At 34.7% G+C, this 24,503-nt stretch overlaps 3 protein-coding genes across 3 annotated transcripts in view; all 3 read right to left on the minus strand.

Moving 5' to 3' along the window:
* Positions 1-806: 806 nt before the first annotated feature.
* LOTGIDRAFT_165579 (hypothetical protein) lies at positions 807-16,230 on the minus strand (the record flags this gene model as incomplete). Its single annotated transcript, XM_009062613.1, has 26 exons — positions 807-936; positions 1,181-1,322; positions 1,567-1,650; positions 1,889-1,957; positions 2,228-2,338; positions 2,811-2,916; positions 3,126-3,200; positions 3,456-3,543; positions 4,267-4,433; positions 4,894-5,055; positions 6,575-6,771; positions 7,184-7,355; positions 7,559-7,633; positions 7,830-7,977; positions 8,226-8,301; positions 8,897-9,085; positions 9,591-9,695; positions 10,364-10,481; positions 11,637-11,855; positions 12,164-12,386; positions 13,057-13,159; positions 13,570-13,645; positions 14,009-14,083; positions 14,571-14,738; positions 15,080-15,271; positions 16,132-16,230. The coding sequence occupies 26 exons, from the start codon at positions 16,228-16,230 to the stop codon at positions 807-809; spliced, it is 3,369 nt and encodes a 1,122-aa protein (XP_009060861.1).
* Positions 16,231-16,641: 411 nt separating this feature from the next.
* On the minus strand, positions 16,642-21,839 carry LOTGIDRAFT_234513 (hypothetical protein; the record flags this gene model as incomplete). Its single annotated transcript, XM_009062614.1, has 11 exons — positions 21,756-21,839; positions 20,911-21,071; positions 20,170-20,349; positions 19,665-19,735; positions 19,049-19,174; positions 18,783-18,825; positions 18,499-18,586; positions 18,220-18,319; positions 17,655-17,891; positions 17,280-17,361; positions 16,642-16,784 (listed from the first exon to the last, which is right to left on the minus strand). Exons 1-11 carry the CDS (start codon positions 21,824-21,826, stop codon positions 16,642-16,644), a joined length of 1,302 nt encoding a protein of 433 aa, XP_009060862.1. The 5' UTR covers positions 21,827-21,839.
* Positions 21,840-23,877: 2,038 nt separating this feature from the next.
* Positions 23,878-24,503, minus strand: part of LOTGIDRAFT_219170 (hypothetical protein) — an 11,729-nt gene continuing 11,103 nt past the window's right edge. Inside the window, exon 17 of the mRNA XM_009062615.1 lies at positions 23,878-24,503. The gene's annotated coding sequence lies outside the window, so the exon portion shown is untranslated.

The following is a 24,503-nucleotide window of genomic DNA, read 5'->3' on the forward strand; positions in this document are numbered from 1 at the left end:
ATGACTATATTAAGGTGTCAAGAAAGTTGCAACCGTGAGAATAGTGGTGCCATTTGTGCCAAGAGATAGAAGTATCTGAATTGTGAAATTGAAAAAAAATCAAAAGACTATCTAATACAATTTCTTTCAGCTAACATCATTGAGGTTTGAAATGTGACTTTGCCATGAATTAGGGAATGCACTATAAACTGTGTGTGTGTGTTTCTATGTAAATAAAGTTGTTTATAATACTGTAACCATGGTCACCGTGAGTTGATGTATTGCATTGTTTATAAAAGAAACTAACAACCATGTTTTTGTAGTAAGGTAGTTAGTCCAAGTAAGAAAAGTTGGAGGATATTTTTGGCTGTGTTGTCATGAAATTAAAATAATCTGATATTATTATTATAAGATAAACTTGCAATATAAAATAAAACAATTTGAGAATATAATTAAGTAGTTTGATTTCGTCTGGTCACACCTAATACAATATGGTAACCCCACTTCCTTTCTAACAAAGCGTTTGTGCTCCAAAACTATTCTGGTCTTCACAAACTTTGTTGGAAACCTTCTCTAACGCTTTATGCGAGGATTCAACCAATGGAGCAGTCTCATAGAAGCACCAGACTGTATCACTTTAAGTGCTGATAATTCCATTTGGTTTAAAAGATGATTTCTGACTGTTAATCTCTTGGCAAATAACTCGTGTAAGCAATAAATACATAACACGACCACAGAATTTAATGGATATGACAGCAAGAGTTGACAAGCTTTAATAAGATATATTGATATCTACGATTATGTACAGTTCCTTAGTAATATAAGTTTTATTCTACCGGGCAAAGTGTATGGTGTTTGTGAAAAGCACTTAAAAAGTTGGTTCTACCATGTGAATTTCGACCCCCTCTATCAGTTACGTTGACAAGTGTTGTAGTTTCGTCCACAATATACCTATATCTGAAACAGAAATATTTAATGTTCACTGAATGAAATGTCAAACAATAAGTATCTTTATACTTATAGGCTATAGTATGTGAAAACTTCTGACAGGCGAATCTCTCAAAACATCACATAATAATATAGTCTGTAGACACTGAAACTTCTATTACAATGATATATGACCCCTCCAAATATTTCAATATAAACACATGGCTTTGCTTAAAACACTTGCCATAGAACCAATCTGAATTAAGACACTTACAGAACTTCCATGTTCCTATTGACAAATCTTTTAGGATTCTTTCCAACCAGTACTAATGGTTCTCCTGTCTTAAAATTCGGACAACTGCATGCTAATGAAGTTCTGAGTTCAATGGATTTACCATCAGCAATGTCATGGTCACCTTGGCAGAAAAAAAAACACTGTAAGAAACTCATCACTTGTTTAAAATAGTTTGGTATAGAGTTATTGATCTTAACTAAGGAAAAATCATCCTTAAGGCTGGTCATCTTTTTGAGCTATAAAGCGGTCCAATATTTTCAACTCGGGAGTACCGTTGACCATTCGGTTTCTAAAACGGTTAATAGTCTCCCACACGCGCATTACACACTGAAAGGCATGTGCCCTCTTGATTTCCACAAACCTACCTTGTTTATGAATCTTATTCAAAACAGCAGTAATGTCTTTCGATGCCTCTGATTTAACTGTTCTATCAATAGTTATGTTGTAAACTGCAATAATAAGTTATATAATTTGACGGCGGAGAAGGGAACTCAACCATCACGCTATATTATATCTCATTGGTTCTTGTTTGTTTTAAAGACACCGAAGAACCCGACAATACCTCAAAACAACGCTGCCTGACAGATCTATCTAATCCCACATTGTGTTGGACATATCGAGAGTTTTCATGTAATTAAGCATGGAACGAATTGTGTTCACCAACTATACAAGGGAGGTTATACTTACCAACATCTGATGCACAAAACTTCTTTTGGAGATTGAAAAGGCGCACCTTCTTACAACCGCCACACGATTCTTGAAATAAATATAAGTTAATCGTTAATCAAATTCAATACTTTCCAACAATTACATTTACTACAAATCAATTATTTATAGATAAAGTCTGTAATTTATCCGACACATCTTTTTAGCTGAAGAGCTCAAGTAGATTCAATAATCAAACCTCGTTCGAAGAGTCTTGAATCGATTCTTTAAGTAAATCATATAGCATGAGGTAGATTGAAATGAAATGGAAATTGAACTTCATTGCCTATCAAAAGAAATTGCATATCATTATTTTCATACCTGATAAACATTGACATTTCCCTTTATATTTCATATTATCATCTTCAATACAGTATACTGGTAGAGTCTGGTGTAAATGACCAATGTCATAATTCTTTAAACATATCTCCTCTAAAAATAAGCATATCCAATAAAAATGATTGAAGTGAAATAATTTATATGTAGTCTTCCCACATTATTGATGTTTAGTTTGTCTTACTATACGGTAACAATCTCCCATTCCTTTGTAATGTGACAGCATGGAACGACAATTCTGTACGAGAGGATGAACGCCATCTGGTTCACATGACAAAGGTCAAAGATAATGTCCTTAATCTGTTCCTGAAACTCTTCGCCTTTAACATGGGCCATGGGGAACTTTAAAACTACGAAGCAACATAACCTTAAGACATATGAACGGATGTATTTAATCTAACTTTCCATAATCTACCTACCATCAGTTGTCTTTAACCAAACCTCTTGATAATAGTATCCACCAGTTTAAAAAGGCTTACAGTTATTTTAGCCAGTAAACCTGTCATATTTAAACAAATGGGATCTAAATGTTTTGTGCAAGGTGCAAGACAGAACCACATATATATACCTGGCCGAGAGGGTTGAAAAACTACTACCGGTGCTGGTTGTAAGTAATCAATTATTTCATCTTCTTTAACTCGTAAATATAGGCAGGTACTCGCATTGTTAGATACCTGAAATATATTGTTGGATGAACTATAATGCAATGGAAAAATTAATCCATTTTACAACAAATCAATTTTGGTCTCTTCTCTTTAGGTGAATGGCAAATGGCTGGTCCAGCATTCTAGCTTAGTCTTGTCTTATTTCTATTGATAACCTTTTGACGTTATGGCCTTTGAGTCCTCTGATGTATAAATTGAAAAAAAAACCTAATAATTACCTCTGATAAGTAAACAGTCAATAGTCCATCTTTATATTTAGTATTCTTGATACTATTACCACTCAACTCGTTTATCTGTTAATGTCAAAATAATAATAAACCTTCAAATCATTAGGTACAGAATAATTCATTTACATTAGAATATTGCTTGTATACTCTAGTCTGTGCTTTCAGTTAGATTGAAGGGTTTCATTTTAAACACTTATAAAAGCAAAATCATAATAACTGTTTGCAAAACTGTCTTGATGCTACCATATCTCAGGAATATTTCAGGACATGCAGCTTCTCGTAAAACGACTATACAAGAGCATTATAAAAATATGATCTCACAATGGCTAAGTCTTCATCTATGGGTTTGTATCCACTTAACATTTCTATTTCAACATTAGTTGGACCGCTGTAGGATGCACCACGATAACTGAAGGAAATACAAACACCAAAGTTAACGGCAAACCTATATTAGTCACATAAGACTGAAGGTTCATAAGGAAAGTAACAACGTTCAACTTGCTTTGTTGAGGCTCAGTATTCGTTATGCCTCTGCAAAGTTCGTAGAAAATCGGCTCAATCAGCAAGCGTCCCTTTTTGTGATGGTTGTAGATCAACAGAGATGTGATCCACAGATACCTACCATGCATGATGGTGGGATTATTATCTTTATTAGAGAAAATGTATATACAACCTTAGACAGATCTTTAAACATAGAGATTTCTTAGTGATTCTGGGTTTTGACTTCCCCGTTTTCTTGGTTCGTGGTCTTTTGGTCCTTTTTGTCTTTTTATTCTTATTCAATTTTCTGACAAACTTTCTTCTAACAGAACGTCTAACTCTCAACCTCTTATCTAGATCACACCCAAACTGACAATATTTACATATTGAATAACTGAAAGAAAGCAGTAATTAATCCAAATGTGTAAACATAAATCGACCCTTCTGTCTCAATTAAGACAATACGAAATTCAGTGAAATTTTTGATAAACTTTTTTCCCCATTGCTGCATATTTCTGCGATATATTGGTACTGATAATCTGGGAAAGATCATTGAAAATAGGTCTACCAAATTCTTTGCTTGAAGAATGATTCACGGAGCATGGATGTTATTTCCCTTCTTTTTTTATAGGTATATGGATTTATAACTTACTGTTTATTATATCGTTGTTTAGGAAAAATGGTTTCTTTCCTTTCCACCGTTAAGTCAAACATACAGTGATCATTAGGTGTAGTCGGTACATTATAGGCTACTCGTACTTTCATTTGACCAAGTCCTTTTCCTTTGGTCATGATGCTTATTTTTTCTCCTACTGGTACCTACAAATACAATAGTAGTAATGGCATGACGATGTCGAGAAAGACATTTTGAAGTGAGCCTGACATTGATAGTATAGATGCTAATGATTGATGAAGATAATAGTAATGACATTTTCTGATCTAGGAAGGCAGAGAATACATCTTGCTGATTTTAGTGGTGATGTACATTGATTTGATTGTAGCAATTTTCGATGGAGATGATCCTGTTTATGCTTTTCAGGCAAGACTATTGCTGTAGTGAAGAAGGTGTTATGTGGTGATGCTGCTGCTACTGATGATTACCACCTTTAATCTACAGGATGATCAATTAAAAAAAATGCAATTACATATTTATTTTGTTTCTCTTTATGAGGTAAACATTGTATAAGGGACAGATTATTAATATTCATGTCACTGGTTATTTTTAAATCGACCTTACAACACGCATGCTATACTATACAGAAAGCTAATAATAACTTACATTGCTAACTTCTTTCTGTTGAATAGCATTTTCTGTATTGAAATTGAGAACTTCGTTATAATTAGTAGATATATCTGAAGATATCTCCATATGTAAATCAGTCGTTTTAGAATGTTTCAAATGGGAAAATTTAGCTAAAGCTTGGATAGCAATCGAGGTATCCTAAAAGGTTAACATTAAACAAATAGTGAAAATTCAAATGAAAATATCTATCAGGATAAGAATACTACGTTAATATTTTGTCAGATCAAAGAATATCATGCTTATTGTCTACATGTCATCTATTCTCGATACTGAGAAGATAGCTTGCCAGGCAAGGTAATATACGCCCACTGGCAGCTTTGATTTTGAATAATATTTAGCAGTACAGTAACAATCACCAGTATGAAATATTCAACCTTCAGTTATACACTTCATTTGAACTCTTTAGGGCGATACTGAATAATATTGAGTATGAGTTACTGCCCTTGTTCTTGAAAACGTGTTCAATCTTTAGCTCGTGAAAACTCTAGAAGACAAATATTCAATCTTCAGCGCGAGAATCATGCCTTCTATAGTTTCTACGAGCTACAAATTGAACTATTTTTAACAACAAGGGCAATAACTCATACTAAATATTTTTCAATCTTTTTGATTTTCAATAGGCTTTATCCTTGGGTGATAACAAACACTCAAGCCAAGTTTCAATAAAATCTGTCAAGAATTGTGCCTTCTAGAGTGTTTACAAGCTAAAAATTTAACGTGTTTTCAAGAACAAGGGCAATAACTCATACTAATTATTTTCAATTTTTCAATAGGGTTCATCCTTGGGTGATTACGAACACTAACATAAAGTTTCGTCAAAATCCATCAAGAATTTTGCCTTCTAGAGTGTTTATGAGCTAAAAATTCAACGCGTTTTCAAGAACAAGGGCAATAACTCATACTTAATATTTTTCGATTCTTCTGATTTTGAATAGGGTTCATCCTTGGGTGATTACGAACACTCATGCCAAGTTTCGTTAAAATCCATCAAGAATTATCCCTTCTAGAGTGTTAACGAGCTAAAAATCGAACGCGTTTTAAAGAACAAGGGCAATAATTCATATTAAATATTTTTCGATTTTATTGATTTTCAATAGGGTCTATCCTTGGGTGATAATAAACAATTTCAGCAAGTTTCGTCAAAATCCGTAAAGAATTGTGACTTGTAGAATGTTAACGAGCTAAAAATCGAACGCGTTTTAAAGAACAAAGGCAATAATTCATAATAAATATTTTTCGATTTTATTGATTTTCAATAGGGTTCATCCTTGGGTGATAATAAACAATTTCAGCAAGTTTCGTCAAAATCCTTAAAGAATTGTGACGTGTAGAGTGTTAACAAGCAATTGTGGACGGACGGACGGACGGACACGGGTGACGGCAATATACGCCCCACATTTCACGTGGGACATAAACCATTTAACCATGTACATATACTTCTATCTGTCCAATATCGTTGACACAGCATTAAAGCGGATACTAAAGCAAAGCATTTGGTACTGTCAGACAGTGATGACTGTGATTTAATAGTTTTGCTCTCCAACTATAGGAGTCCATCTTGACCAACTAGCTAGCAGATTGGCATAATATTTGCTAGTTTTCTGCTGTCTGTCTTCCTGAGATGTTACCGACTGTGAACTGATTGAAAATACTATACCGTTGGACCAACAAATCCACCATTTCTGTTTCTCTTTCTTATCAACCAATCAGCTAATGGGTTTGGATCTAAGTTAGGATTATTGAGATACAATAGTAAACCATAAGCTGTAGTTTCTATAGAGTAGGAATCGGCACCTTGCTTATACCATAGTGGAACACCTTCTTCAGCTCCATTATCAGACCAATAGGTTAGTCCTGAAACATATTTAATACAATTACTGCACCATCTGATTAACATGTAGCTTTTAGGGGCTGCTTAAGTCATATTAGGATCTGGGGACTTAGCTAGTGAGGAACTTGTTCGAGATGCTTTCCGACGTTTAAAGATTTGTCCAAATTTGTGAAAATAATCTACCGAAATGTTGTCCCTTAACGAATCTGAAAGTTTGAAGTAAAAAAAACTATAAGATTTGAACGACATTAGAAGCGAGGAGTATATAACACAAGACAATAATTCTGGGATAAAACACACTTCTTTAATACATTGGTCCATAATGTGCCATAACATTTCATCTGATGACGACTCGTCAATAAAAACCCTAAAATAATTTAATTTCTTGTCTTATGAATACCGAAAAACCTTAAATAATCTATTATTTTTACTTACCTTCAGCTGTTTGAGCAGCATTTATAAATTTATTTATAACTCGCTCTGATTCTGGACTATCTGCTAGTTGTAGAGCATACGCCATCTTTGATAATACCAATGGACTTTTAATAGAGTAGATATTTTCTTCTAAGAAAACAGCTAATTTAAATTCCAACATTTCCTGTTCAAGCTGTCGTAATAGAAAAGAAGATTTCAAAACGTATCTACTTAGAAAAAAGTGGAAAAAGATGTGTGCGTTATTTTCTGTGCAGTAGCTATGAACAGAATGATATTTGTACAACACGCTGTTCAACTGCAAATTTACAATGGGCAGCTGGAATGATGCACATACCACGTGTTAAACAGGGTTTTGACTTTAGAATTCTAAATTACCTCTTGAGACTTGTTGCATTCTTTTTGTGCAATGAGAATTTCTGCTGCTAACATTACTGTATAATTCTTATTTTTCTATAAAAAAGAGAAATGCCGAAATATTACCTACATTTTAAACTAAAAGCAATAACCATGCAAAAAACTATAGCTCTGGTTGGTTCATTGTAAATTAGGAACTTACTGGCTAAACATGCTCAGCTGTTTCGCTTATCATAGCATCATTTGCGACTAAATAACTTATGTGGAAAATTATAGAGACAAATCTAAGTACCTGTGATAACCTGAACTCTACTTCTTTAGGACGACCTTCTTCATCCACTTGATCAAGAATCCACATAAAGCCATCATTGATCAGTCTATCGTCTATAAACTTGATATTTTTTGTATGGCACAATGTTTTTAATACCAGGGCTGTAAACCTGAAATTGTGAATTATGACTATTACGTAATAGTCTAAATAATTGAATTCAAGATATCACAACACAACGTCAGCCATGCATCTCACTTTTAAGAATGAACATTTGACGACAGGCCATCTTACTTGAAGTGAAAACGTTCTGGCGAAATCAGATAGTGTTGTCATGATATAAGTAATATAACCAACCAATCATTGGTTACCAATGTTAGTAACCATAGCGAAGATAAGGCAAAACGATGGTTAACTCACCAAGTAGATGGTAAGGAGCCTTCATTTAAACTAAATGATCCATACTTCTTTCTATACTTCATTAACTGTGTTACTCCTGAAATTTATTGGCTTTCAGTTCACTCCCCAGAAGGATGATGACTCTGAGAACAAGCGATCATTCTTCAACTTTGAAGCTCTGAAGTCGAGTGCATACATTTGATCAAGTTTCAGTCTTGCTACAGTAGTTAGTATAGTGTAGTGACAAGGTATGCTCAATCCTCCCATTTACACCTGGTAGCGCTTTACGTCTGAGTGTATCGACTCTGGAGCCCTTCGACACTATAGCTAGTTTTCACCATTCATTCGTGATGATTATCACTGCCAGTGACCCCAATAGATGAGCGGGGCCCCGTGGAGTTGAGTGGGTAAGAGCACCTTCCTGGAAATTAACATATTTATGCTATCCCGCATTCCATGTTAATGAAAGATTTTTAGTCTATAGTTCATGATATTTACTTATTTATATTTTTTTCTGAGGGTGGGGGCCTCGTTAGAGATGGGGACCCGTGGACTCAACTAGTCCCTATGGTAGCCACTGATGACTGTAGTAATTAGTAGATTCTCTTTACGTTCTGACATGTACTGCAAAATTAAATCTCAAGATTCGATTCATCTTTCGATAGATTTAAAAAGACAAATGTCTATCCTACCTTTTGTTATGCTTCGTCTACTTCTATCGAAGATGTCATTGTTCAATAAATCTAAAGAATTAAGATATTCCAGGGCATAGACTATAGGGGCTAGGTTACCAATGATTTCTTCACCACCATAAAACGATGAGACAAATGTATCACCAGTATCAAATATAACTGTGCTTATTACATCACCCATTAAATCACCTAAGTAGGAAGAACTCATTTTATATAGAGGTTTGATGTCAGGAAGTTTATTTTAATAAAATTAAAATACCAAATTCAAAATAATGCTAAAGATGAAAATGTCCTTCTATCTACTAATGATGACAGATATTACGATTTCTGACCCTTTCAGGCACATGTCCTAAATCATTAATGGTTAAAATGTCTACTGTTTAACCAATCCAGTGGTTATAAAGACGTGTCATAGGGTGAAAAGTTTTCATTTTGTATTTTAAATATGTACATATATATATATACTATAACAGTTATAACCTTGTTCAGATTTTCAATGATTTCACTACAATGATTACTGTGTTACTACAGGAATTTCACACCGTTCATGGCTGTTCTTCATCAAGGCGCCCCTTTTGAAGATTCTGCATAGCTTTTACTGTTATTTTTGTGTTTTCTCAATAGCACTAACGTGACTATGCTCTTTTGTTGCTGAGTGAACTCAATATTTGAAAGCATATTATGTAAAACTAACCACATGCTTGGATTCCACATGATTCTGTTCCAGGTATGATTTCTGTTGGTAAAGCTAAATCTACTTCTGTTTGCTGTATGTTTTCGTTTGTATTGTTCAGTGTATCTACAAAAAAAAAACATCAATATTACAAACTAAAATATCATCTATGACTGTGTAAAGAATCAAAATATATCTGGTCATTGTCATTGTGATGGTATTTCCTCTTTTTTGTAGGTAAAAGATTTTTTTTTTGCTCAAATTTGTGACAAAAAGATATACCAAAATCTAGAAAAATGTGTCCCTGAATAACAATATATGGAAGTTTTAACTTAAGAAATCAAGCCATTAAACGCCAAAACTATTGTTTAAGCTTCTGACGTAGGCCTAGGCTACACATTACGTAAACTTTGTAAGTTTATGTTGTTTTTGTTAATTGCAAGAAAACTACTGCACGGATTTTAGCAAATTAAACGCTTTATTTTGGAGAAATATAAGTCGCCTAATTTTTCTGAAGGTTCCAACTAAAATTATTGAGCCATTAAAAAGACAAACATCAAAACTAGGTAAAACTAATTAATTAACGATCCATTAGTTAATTAACCCATTGAAAGCAAATTCAGTTTGATCCAGTAAAAACATAGATATTAATATCGAGGAAAAATGCGAGGATAAAGGCGAGGAAAAATGCCAGGAAAACGGCGGGGAAAAAGACGAGGAAAAAGACGAGAAGGCCTTTGTAGGCCTACAAAGCATTTGGTGGTGATATTTTTCTTATAAACAAATGAACTTACCGTTGTCCATGACGGGATCGCTATCTAATACAATTTTCTCTGCTGCCACAGACTGAAGTTTACTACCTTCTGGATCTAAAGCAAATGTTATGGTTTTCCGAAGTCTTTTCCCCTCTGGCTGTAATCAAGACGTGCTCTTACATATTACGGATGTGTTTTTGCAAACATCATTAACAAAATCTTTCAGACAAATTTACACTCGAAAGTCTGCAACTATTTATTAATAATATATTTAGTTTCAAATTCTTGTATTGGGTTCCACTAGAATACAGATAGTGGCCGATGTCGCTGGTTCTGCATTCCGAATCACTTGGGAGTCCACATATAGATTATGGTACTTTGTTATTATGGATTATGACAGTACATTGAAAGATATCTTGCCAGGCAATGTAGCATACGCCTACTATCAGCTGTCATAATTGATAACAAAGTCTGTAGTGGTTTAATATTTGAAATCAATCATCCGATTGTTACTAATTTCAAGCTTTACTGAGATCTGATAAAAAAAATGTAGTCTCTATCAAGCCTACAAGCCAAATTAGACGCATAGAATTAATTCAGGGGCAACAACTCAAAAACTCCGTTTTTACTAAGTCAAGGGCAATAGCTCCAAAAAAGTTTATCCGATTGTGACCAAATTCAAAATGAAATCTTTCGTGCAATTGTGACCAAAATCTCATCAATATATACGTGCATACTAAGTTTCATCAAGATGGGATCAAAATTGTAGCGTTTATCTTTCTTTACAAGGCAAATTTAACGCATTTTTATTAAGTCAAGTGCAATAGCTCTGAAGGTGTCCATCCGATTATTACCAATTTCGAACTTGAGTGAGATAAAAATGGTAGCATTTATCGTGCAAACAAGCCAAATTTAATGCGTTTTACTAAGGCAAGGACCATAACTCTGAAATCGTTCATCCGATTATTACCAATTTCGGACTTGACAGAGGTCTTAACAAGGTCTACAAGCATACTAAGTTTCATCAAGATCGGATAAAAATTGCAGCCTTTATCGTGCATACAAGCCAAATTTAATGCGTTTTACTAAGTCAAGACCCATAACTCTGAAATCGTTCATCCGATTATTACCAATTTCGGATTTGACCGAGATCCCATCAATATATACATGCATACCAAGTTTCATCAAGATCAGATAAAAGGTGTGCCCTCGATCATGCTCACAAGAAATGTGGACGGACGGCGATATACGTCCACATTTCCATGTGGGGGCGTATAAAAAGACTAAAATAAAATGATGATGCTGCAGTTACCACAACATAAAGTTTCTTTTCTACTGCGTCAACTAATTCGGGCGGCGTGACACTCTGGTCCCATATCCCAACTCTTATAGCTAGATCACCAGTTCTAAATGGTATGATATCAAATTCACAGGTACTGATACCATTCTTCTTAACCTTTCTAATTGAACCACAATAAGCTTCCCATCGTGGAAAACATAACCCCAAATCACCTGTTATGTTAACCTTGAACTGGAAAATACAACCAAGTAGAGTAGAGGAAGAATAGGCCTACTAATATAAGAAGGACATCCAGAAGGCTCAACACAGGGCATGATGAGAATCCAGAAGGACCAATCCGGTCATAACTTTACTAGCTGCAGCGATGATGCCTGCGGTAAAGTCTCGAGGATCAATTGACGTTTTTAGGGTTAAATTCTCGATAACCTCTTCTCAAATTGTGGAGCTTATTTACAACGCCAATTGAATCAAACGTTATTGGTGAGTGAGCTAGCGATTTGGCATCGTGATGGTGAAGAATTACAACCAAATTATGTTACCTTTGTCGATGCGTCGTAATTATAAACACTAAGTTTAACCTTGACTTGTTCCAGTCTAACGACTTTATGTGGAAGTTGTAGTTTAGTATGAAATCGTAGGAAAGCATAGAATTGTATTGGATCAGCAACACACAAACCACGACTAGCTGATATACCCACAGCATGGATAATCCAAGTAGTAACTGTATCGGGTAATAGAAATTTATGTTTATACGTCCCTCTTCTAGAAAAATAGAATATGATCATTATATCATATCATTCCTGTAGATCGCCATATAGAGCGCCACGATCGCCAGAAGCGCCACCTGATCTCTAGTGGATCTCTATCATATCTCCAAGGTTTTATTTATTCGATCGACCAGGGCGCTATATTCATACTATATTAGCGATAATGGATTTCCATAGGTTGCCGAGATCGTTTTCAGATCTAGCATGATCGCCATAGATCGCAGTGATCGTCCTTGAAGCACATTGGATAACATATTACTGGCCTTGGGTCGTCAACGGAACGAAAACTGATCATGCAAGGATTTCAAGATCGAGCCATTTCTAGGAATTAGTTGGCGACCAAGGATCATGAAGTGGCTATCGGATCTTCTAGATCGTTACTGGACGCCACTGAAGCGTTATCTGAGCGTAATCTGATCGCCCCATCCAGGTAGGTGCACTACTTCCTAGAGCGTAGATCGCTACCTAGTGGAATGGGGTATGAGAATCAAGATAATTGTGTACAGGGTTTTGCCCTAATATTTATTTCTATTTGTCTATGTAAAACATATTGTGCACTAATTCTCCAGTTAGTTCAGTTATCAACCAAGGTTTGGGAAAATGTACCCTCTATCTACAGATCGACGGGGGTAACAGACTAAGCAAAAGCTGTGTAAGTAACTTACGAATTCAGCACTACGTCTTCAAACATGAAGGTTTCGGGAAAGAAACTTCTTATTTTCTTGTAAGGAATCAAGTCGTTGTTATGAGGTGAAACATACACACGATCTAATATCACATTAATGACAATGAAGTATATATATTTTTGCGAAGGTCAGGTTCCAAAATATTGCCATTTAAATATCCAAATACTGATATTTAAGTATGCCAAATATTGGCATTAAAATATCCCAAACTTTGACATCATAATAACATAAATATTGACATTAAAATATCATACATTTTGACATTAAAATATCCTAAATATTGGCATTAAAATATCCCAAATAGTGACATTAAAATATCCTAAATATTGACATTAAAACACCCCAAATTTAGAAAATCCTAAATATGGACATTAACATATCCTACATGTTGACATTAAAATATCCTAAACATTGATATTCTTTTATCAGACGGCACTGTTGCAATTTGTTAAATGGTTATAATGCCAGAATGCTCAAAATTAAATAATGTACCTCCTATACGGTTTAAAGGCCTACCAATATCATCACCTAATAGGTCTATATTTTGAAGCACCAATAAACCATTGATCTACAATAATAAACCATTCTTTAGGTTACCATTTCAATACAGCAAATTCAATTAATTGGGGTGTTACAGAATCTCTTTCTGCACCTATAGTCTGTTGGAAGAAAAACGCAATGTGGTGTTCAGTGAGAACAACTTGGCAGTCGCCCACCCCCCTTAAAGCCCCGAAAGCAAGTTTTTCGGGGAAAAATCTCATAGCTAGGTTAGATATTCGGGCAATCTCAGATATTTCGCCCCCCTCGGACGTAAACCTCGCCCCGCCACTGGCGAGAGCACTGGTAAATCGTTCCACCAGTCTATGTATAGCTGACATACATACAGGATAAGTGATAAACATTGTAAAAGTATGTCTTAATGAGAACTTACTCGGAATATTTCGATGCCGTTTTCACTTTGAACTGTTTTGATTCCAGTGTCTCTCTTCAACATTTCTTTACGAAGCTGTAAACAATTTTTTGTCACGACGGTGAATCCGAGGTTCTTGGGTTGTGTCAAGCCGTGGAATGAGTTAATAAAGAATTTACCCGACAAATCTGGTCCAACCCGTTCCTTGGACGAGATATACGGAGCAACGCCCATTAAATGTGACCTTTTAAGTCTGGCCGTAACCGTGACGATAATACATCCGCATATTATGTCTGTGGAATGCCACGGGTAGGGCCAGATTTGTCGGGCTTGTGATGATTTAGTTTTCAAAAAAACTTGCCGAAATGCAAACTTAATTTATCTTTACTGGTTCAAAAAAATTAGTATGTATTAATGCAATAAGTGAAATGAAGAACCACAATCACATTTTGAGACAAAAACAATGTTCACAAAGTATTTTTCAAAGGGGCTCTTAAGACATCAGGTTTACGAGCACGCTAGGATTGCACACTGGGGTTGGTATTTATAGCATGATGAGGTACCAGGTCCTATTTTAACTTACCGATTCTTTGGTCAGTGATATCTTATCATTTAAATAATACACAGATTTATCAACAGCTACTAGTCCTACAGTCATTCCGACACTACCTTTCAGTCGTATTACTTTACGTTTATCATCTGGTGTGGATGGTAAACCAGTGATGCCTGGTCTGTAGTGGAGAATTTGTAGCTAAAATGAAAACTGTGATTGACTTGGAAAAATTCTTCTAAAGTACAAAAAGTCTGTTTCTGTTCTGTGTTGATAAATTTTGCACATTCACAGTGACAATGAATGAAATAGTGTCCATGCATTTTAGTGAACATATTAGTCTTCACAATGATTTAATCGAATTATTACCGGAAATAACAGAAGACAATATTACCATATAGTACTAGTACTAATACTCCTCGATTTTATATTACACAACGTCGCTAAACGATAACTAACTAACTAACTAACTAACATATAACCGTGTTATAAGATCAATCTGGGGTTGATAGGACAGTGTCAACAGAATTTTAACACTTTACCTGGTCTAAACATTTGTCAGGAAAATCAATGGTCAGACTATCTGCATTTAAATATTGACCATGGTAGTACACAATAACTCTAGCAAAGGGCGATAAATCATCTCTATATTTATCAGGTATGTGAACTATTTTCACACCACTATCATCTGAGTAAAAATTATCAGTCCAAATAATTCTTCCTTTAGATACTACCTGTAAAAAATATATACATCAACGCACCTGGGGAAACAGTTCATAAGGATATACAAATACTGTTACAAATACTGACATGTACTGACTTTCAGATCATTTCATTGTTGTAACCATGTTTTATATGGGAGAGTGTGATTTACAGCTCTGATGGAATAGAGAAATAACTTCGTTACAGTTTAATATATTCACGTATGGATGTTCAAGAGGTAAGATTGTGTTTTTAAATCTTGGTCACACTATTGTGACAGACGCATGAACAATTTCGGCTTCATATTTAATATTTTGTCCAAATTCAAAATTTGGGAGACCTGGTGGATCAGTGAGTTAGACGCTTGCTCGCTAATCTGAGGGAGGGTCCAGGGTTCAATCCCGGCATAAATCAAGATGATAACTTCGGATTTTTCAACTCGGTGCCAGTGATGCAGGTAAGAGGGGCTATGAAAAAAGCGTCTAGTCGTTCGGATGGGACAATAAACGGTGGGTTCGTTTTGCCGTATTGCCCAACTTGCCGCATCGTGCCCAACTGCACAAAAACGACATGCTAAACGAAACTAAAGGTTTCTGATAAAATCCGGAATGGCCAAACGAACCCACCGGACAATAAACCGAGGCCGCGTGTGCTACAGACTGTGTACGTTAAAGATCCCTCGACAGATGGAAATCGAAAGAGAGTAGGCTGATGCCGCTGTCCTGGCAATATTTCCCTAATTGCACCGTGCATGGCGTTGCCCGTCTTTATTTGTCCAATTGGGCTCAGAAAAGTAGAACGTTAAACTCCATTCATATTCAATATTTCAATAAGATTCTTAGGAAGAAATACAGAACGTACCTGATCAAGATTTAATATAGAAGGTACTTACCATAACAAAAAATAATCTGCCTTCATCGTGTTCAAATCTAACTTTAACATTCATAGTTTTCTTTACCTGAAGAAATATTGTAGAGTTATAATATCTCATGTTGTTAATGATAATATGACAAGATCTTACCGTTTTATAAAAATGTAAAACAGTGCATGGCTCGCCCATTATCATTATCATTCTATATATCGGTATTGCCATCAGAAGGATATTCATTCAAAGTGAATGTTTTAACACATAATCCCAGTAATCTAATCTAAAAAGTATCCCTTCTTATTTAGTTTGATATTTACAGAAGGTACTTTTTAAGGTGAAGACGTACTGGATCAATGCAAAGTAATTTCTTTTTATTATATTGTAGATACAATGGGTTTCTATTCCGGCAACTGATATACATGTTATATTGAGCTGGTAATACAAATATATGAAGAACTATCCTAATATCCTAATAATAACGTACCATTTCGACATCATTGTCGGACAATGAAACCGCCATTGTATTACTCTTCTTTACTTAAATGTCTCAGATGAACTCATTTTCTGTCCATTAGAAACATTAACTGTAAATTTCAATTCAACTACAGCTTTGGTCAGAGATTTATTTAAAACCCAAGTACAACGTCCATTGTGGTCAGTTTGTGTTTCAAATGAATCTGAAAGAAAATCACACAACAGCTTTTCGATTCTCGATGATGGCTAGATTTAACCCCGTTCGTGGTACTTGGGTGCAAAGAGATATTGTTAAAAACAATATGTTAGGGATTCAGACGTATGTGATTTTAATTGAGGTTTCGATCCATTTCCACTAAAAAAAAGATTGGTACCAGATTACCGGACTGAGTAAAGTTATGACACAAGTTACAACGATTGGACATCAAAGCTTTAGAAAAATAATATATTTTAATTAAAAGCCTTTTCTAATGGAGGTTATCTTGAGAAACTCAAATCACACATCGTTTTCATATGTTATAAATTCAAATTATTTCGATTACATGCGAAAAGGTTTATTCAAAAACTTGCCCACTCTATGATTACTGTATTGTGTATCGAGGCATAGCACATTTTTCCTTGAGAACTCAATTCAATACCCCCTTCCAGATGGCCCATAAAACGAATGAAATAAAGTGCATTCAGTGGTGATAACTTACCTGTCTGCTGATCACCAGCCAGTAAAATGATGTTGACATTCGTGCCAGAAACTGGTCGATTAACTGCATCTAATACATCTATCTTAAAATAAATACAGTCATATTCTTATCTAATGTCAAGGAAATGGTTTCCTCTACTTACCAGTGTGAATAGAAGAGGGTACATTTTTCATATTATAAGTTGATATTACACACAGTAAAGGCTAATTTTAATGCCAGGGTGGTTCCTGAGAAAAAACATGAACACTTTGTCCATTTCAGTCAAACTGACTCGATGTTCATTTTGTCCACAAGATATATTTTTCTGATGCATTCTGTGAATGGCAGGTGCTCGTTATCTAGGATGTGGAAGTGTAAAAGACACAAAATACTTACCTTTAATTGGTATGGATAGTCAGGTATAAAATAACCCTTTGACGAGGAAAATTCTATCTTATGTGGATCAGAAGCAAACACTGACGTCATATCAACCCCGGTTTCCTGGATCTTGGTGACTCTCTCGGTTACATTGACTTCTATAAACAATGGTGTACCATGTGGAGGGAAACTATGCGATCTTAAAATACTCATCATTGGAATCTGGAATGATGCGCTTCCACTCAATTTCAGTTTCTGAAACAAATAGAGAGCTAGGTTACAAGATGGTCGTAACTAAACAATTTCTGGTAACGTTTTACACTGAACCATTTGGTCATGGTTTCTCCATCAACGCCACGAATCTTTTAAGACTTCTGCAACAACACGTTGCATTTGGCCCCAACCAGACAGTGTTAGTCACATGTTAACTAAACCATCGACATTATAAGATGTTAATTTCCCTGAGTATAAATAAGTATACGCAGAAAGCTATGTCATCAATTAATGTCCTACAAGATTTCCCCAGCAACACAGTTGAAGTATGCGTATTAGAAGAGTTTTAAACAGTATAACAGATATTTACCGATCTATGTGTTTTCTTAAAGAGAATTATCTGATCATCATCTATATATCCCAATCTTAAGGTACATTTTCCTTTAACACCCCGGATTGTATAGGAATATCTGAAAGATAACATGCAATGAATACCTTCTATCACAGGAATAGAAAAACTCAACACCTTTCATAGGTGGACTGAATGTCTGACTTAAAGTTCAAGATATTTGTTCTACGTTTATAAGCAATAATTAGGATTCAAAATGAGTCGTATGTCCGGTCATCCGAAATTCAAATCAAAGATTACCTTGCTTCGACATCAATATTAACATAATCCATAGTTTTATTAATTATCTTCTCTCGTGGTTTTATAGTTACACCAAATGTAGGTAACACTGAAGTATAAGATGAACAGGGATTTAGACCTGCTACTAATAGACTTGCAGTTTCTATTATAGTCACAATGATTAATCACATGATAAAAGTTAAAAGCCTTTGGAACCGCGACATGTAGGTAAGGTCAAAAATATTTCGGAAATTGCATTTTTCACCTGATGCTTTCAAAGTTACGACATATTACAGATTGCTTACCATATTCCTTCACCTCGAATTCCGCAACAGAGACTTTTGTATCCTGCAAGCAAAAAAAAAAAAAAATTTTACAATTTATGTGTCAAGCTATGTTCGGGGAAAAAGAAAATCGAATAGTGCAACAGTTGACAGTAAATATCATATAGCCTATTGTATTTAAGTGATTTTTCTGGCGTTGTTCGAAAACATAATATAGACGATAGCTCTCGTTTGCAGGACCAGTGTGGATGTTTTAACAGATTGACTGTTTTGTAGATGTCCCACACCTTTCCAAAAGCAGCAGTTATATTCCATAAACCTAAATCAGCTTCTGTAGGTAGGTGAAACTCTTTCTTTTTAAATGCATCTTGACCCTCATACGTCATTCGGTCCAAAATAATACCACTAGGATTCTATAAAAGGAAAAATAACAATGAAAGGAAGATAAATTGAAGATAATCGTTTTAGGTTGTGCGTGACCATTACAGACAAGAGAATCTTGTAACGCAGATAGCCTGCAACACACTGAGGCTTTGTTTATTCCTTGTGTCCTTCATCCTACTTCATAAAAAATTAATTTTTGTACAAGGATAGAAAGATTATGGATATAATGAAGATCCATCTACCAGCTGGTCCTTTGGTTAAATTCTTCGTATTGGTCTTTCCTGGATCAGCCTATCCCTACCCATTTAAAACTGGGTCAACTGGAATAATGAGGAAACATGATTTGTTCAAGGGCACCATTTTTCATTTGTCTGTCGAGTATAAAATCTGGCAGAATTCTAACGCTCCAACCGCCCGTCCTCCTAAACCTAGATGCAAAGACACTTTCTCGAACTATGTTGGCGGAATAAACAGTATCAGTATCACATCGGTCTTGGTTGGAGCTAAAAGAATACTTACAGTGATATCAACAGTTACTTTACTGGTAGATGGGCTCTGATCTTCATTTATAGCCAATACTCGAAATTTCACTGAAAATCATAATTTACAGAAACCACAATACATGTAATTCAGAACTCGCTGGTATTTACCAACAAAAGCTCGTAAAATATATTATAACCAGTTTCGTAATAATAAAAAAATATTAGAATTAAGGATATCTGAGACACAATGAAACCATCATGCTTTAGCGGTACGGAAACGGTAACTAAGCTTTGGAAGTGTCAGTTACATGTATGTGTTGAATATATATATTATAATAACTTGGATAGCGCTACAGAATTCCCTACGCGACTTTCAGTAAAGTGTTAATAATTGACACAAAGGCAGCTCTCTGTGTTTAAATTACTTGCAATCTGGTTCATGACATTTGGAAATTTCCTGATATTTTCTCCAGTGAATAGCCTTTGACAATTACCTTATCAAAAAGATCATACCAAAGGGAGATAATAAAATAAAAGATTACCAATGTCTCGGGGTGAATAGATGGGTTTGTCCGTCTGTATAAAGATAAAACCACTAGATTTAATCAGAGGGATGGTCTCTCCTCGATGTTCTTCCCCACTCACAAGTTCCATGGTTACATCTTGTACAGATGGAGGGACTTTTGAGGACGGAATAAAGATGTTAACAGTCTGTAGTCCATCTGAAAGGTAGAGTGTGTTGCAATGTAACTTATTTCAAGACAAAGGGTTTGGGTAACTCGGGAATTTTTTTCTCCAGAAGTCATTAGAAAATAAAGTGAATTATCCCTTTCCAAACTAAGAGACTATCAGTTGATTAAGTAATGGTCAATTTCCGGAGGTTAATGCCTTTATAAATACGGTTTCGGAAATTTAATTGGTGTATAATTTTCACACTCTTAGCTGTGACAAACAAATAAGAAAATAATCTCACTAAAAATTATATTATAATGTAAAGTTGTTTCAATAAATATTATGAATTGTTAACTGTGTTTCAACTCTTTTCTGAAATAAGACACTATAAGTTCATTAAGTAGAGGTCAATTTCCGGAAGTAAATGCGTTATAAATACGATTTCTTGATATCGGTGTTTTTTCGGTGGTGTCAATTCTAAATATCCATGATCAGCAGACATTATTTTTGGTTCCGTTTATAATAGGTCTGCTGCATATTTCATAAAATGAAGCTGCAAATAACCTCCAGCCACCGAGACACACTAAGGATCATTTCACTTTAAAACCTACCTTTATTGAAAACAAGTTTCTCTTTCTGTAGATAACCACCACATTGTATTGTCAGTTCAAAACTCTGTGAATTATGATCATGGATATCTTTGGTAGATATAACAACTAGATTGTCCGTATCAACACGAAATTGTTTTGGAGCACTCAGAACATAAGTGAATCTAAAACAAAAGTCATAATAAAACATAGAATCTTCTCTGAATTCTTAAACGGGAGTTCGACCTGTTGACAATTACTATCAAAAGGTTAACAAGCTTCGGAAAATCTCGGACATGAAATAACAGCACATAGTAAAATGGTTTGCACTCCAAATATTGTACCCCCACTATTTTTTACTTTTTTGATCCACATTGTACGTCAGAATTCACAAATCAGTTAACGTTTTGAGAGGCTTGCGACTATGACCCTCAGCAGAGTTGCCGCATTTGGAATTCAGGTTCGATAATTTGTCCCACCATTGAGCCAAAGGCTGGCAAAGCTAATGACCGAAGATAGTATCTGAGAATCTGGTCAATCGCTGGAATAAGTCGTCTGAACGCAACAATGGCTAAAAAATCACAGATATTGCCAACTGCTTCAGGTTGATAATATTCTATTTTCTGGCATAATCTGAATCTTGTCGCGTGCCTAAGCAAATCACAATGTACAAAGTAGGCCAATTTTCGATACGTGCTTTTCGAGTCAGCCTACCCTTGGCACGTTCACACACATGCATGCAATGGTCGGAAGTGCAGCCATCAACATTATATTGTACTATTATTTTCTAATTCTTTCTAAATATTTCCAAACTACGATTTTATAAAGGCATGCGAGTGGTAAAAAATTCAAAATCATTATCAGCCTACCTGGCAGTTGCATAACATTTTGTAAGAATAATACTACTGAAGATGAATAGAATAAAACATCGACACTCCATCGTTGAATCGGAATTGTGACGGTATTGTATTCTAGTTAGTCACTTTCCTCTCTCTGACCCTTCAACATATCGACTTGATCCCGGACACAATGTAACATAAAGATAAGATTCATCTCTTATTTCACATTACCCGAGAATACACATGGTTTCAATTTTGTTGGAATATAGTTCATCTTAAAAGTTGAACAACTATGTAAACCATAATATATACGATATAATCAGTCTATCAATTTGCTTAAAAATATAATTCTTTAGCGGGACTATATTGGAAGGCAGGACATTCTTTAACACTCTATGTCACTTTTAGGGCTTAGTTCTCACATACACTTCGATTGCTGATGTAGATGGCAGTCTCTACTACTTGACAGGTCACGGGAGCCATGAATATTCCGTGAAAATCTCAAATTACGACGGGGCATTTTCGGTACCTCTTTGATGTAATTCATTGTGGATTAGAGTTTGTTATAGGATATGGATGGGCTCAGTTAACAGTTGAAATTATCATGACCAACTAGTTAGCAGATTGTGTTTGGTAAAATCGAAGTTTACTAGGATCAAAATGGTCTATACCTTAAGAGATGAGGCTCCATAAAAACTAGATGGGTTAATGAATAAGACAGAATTAATGACAAAATTTTATTAGGCCTACTTATTCTAATCATTATTGACATGGAGGCAAAAAGGAAAAAAGATCTAAGTTAACAACATTCAACTTAAAACTTACAATAATTAAACAGAGAAACAATATCTCAATTATATATCAGATAAGGAATTACGAAGCCTTCATTTATCATTTATCAAAGGCAAGGACATTTACACAAGACAAGCAATTCCTGGGTAGAATAAAGGGTAAGTGTAACTATACAGGATAGGTCTGCTTGTTTATTACAACAATTTCTACTTTAAATTAAGTGTATAAAGTGGACTGTGCTTGTTTTAGTTTATTAATACAGATATGTATAAAATCATGTATGCAACACATTATTATTAATTTATGCTTCTTCAGTCTTTTAGTTTCTTGCTGAATAGAACCCATTCCTGGGTAATGAATGATAGTATGTAGCATAAGTGAGTACAATATAGACATAATGCTTCGAATGCTTATGTCAATCATTCAGTGCTTTAGCTTCAGATACACTGCCTATAGAAAGGATTATATAACATTATTTGCTGGTAGTGTCTGACCACATTCAGATAACCAAAATTAATGTCCCTTAGAAACCAGGTTGCATTGGTATACAGCCAAGGGAAGCAACTCCATAGATGATCTAAATGCTAAGTGCTCTAAATATTTAACTAGGTAGCCTGTGATTAATAAAATAGGTTTATAAATCCACCCGTTTTTGGAGCCAAAAAATAACCAAACACATCAGAGAACACTTCAAATCATAACAAATGCTATCATTAGTTCTTAAGGCATAAGTTGTCATGAATACAATTATCATAATCAGTTGGAATTTTGTAAGGGAAAAGTCCTCAAATTATAGGCCTAACAGTGAATTGTATTTGATAGATATATAACGAATTGTGACCAACTTAGAAACAATTAGTATTCAAATCAAGATATTAACAAAAGACAATGGTAACGTCGAAAAAAGACATTTTATCTGAGTCTCTTTCAAAACAGCAGCTCAATCAATCCACTTTATATTTAGGTAGTGTAAGTAATAGTAATGGACAGAATAAGTCTAGCTTGTTTAGTTTAAATTTCTGTTCATTCTACCCTAATAAAATAGTGGACTGTTTATGCTTATGTTTTGAACTGAATGAAAAAATATCTTGGCCAGACTAGAAATGAATATGTGAGAAGAGCAGTTGATTATTTATTCTTTAAGAATTTCAACCACAAAATACTTCAATTTGATTCAAACGCACAGGATGTTAACAATGACATGTTGTCAAATGCTTCTCAGGATTCTGACAAGATGAACTGATCAACATTCACGAAAGTTTTATTGTAACATAATCATTTGGTAATTGAACAAATATTTATCTTTATGAGTTGTATCTTTATGAGTTGTATCTTTATGAGTTGTATCTTTATGAGTTGTATCTTTATGAGTCTCATGAACAAAGGGGCTGCTTCATTGGTGAGTTCTGAACATAAGGGATTGATGGAATCAACATTCAATAAAACAAGTTGAAAAAAAGAGTACATGCAGACAGAATTCAAAATGACAGAAAAGAGATTAGGAAGGAAAATTTTGGATATGACATCCATTTGGATGGTCCTGTAATGTACGTTTTAGGCCACAGGGACCAACAGCAGTACTATTCAGGTACAATTTAGACAACATTCATATGCTATTGAGAGAGTAAAGGAAAACATTTTGATTTTAACAATACATTACATTTTATTCAATCAAGATCAAGAAAACTGGACAAGGAAAAGCTTCACTTACATTTGTTAAAAATAATACGATGATCAAAGGCATGAAATAAAACTAGACTAATTTAACAGTATTCTGCATAACATATAAAGTAACCATGCTTGTCTTAAGAATAAAACTAAATTAGATCTTGCGTCAATTGCTGATTTTTTTTTATGTCATTATGATAGAAAATATTCAACAAATACCAACATTTAATACAAGGTAGATTTCAGTGTTTCCTTTACCTTAAGACAAAACCATACAAATACAACTTTATAGAAATACTACAAATATGATGGAGCAGT

The sequence above is a fragment of the Lottia gigantea genome, assembly GCF_000327385.1.
Source record: "Lottia gigantea unplaced genomic scaffold LOTGIsca_52, whole genome shotgun sequence".
NCBI lineage: Eukaryota > Metazoa > Mollusca > Gastropoda > Lottiidae > Lottia > Lottia gigantea.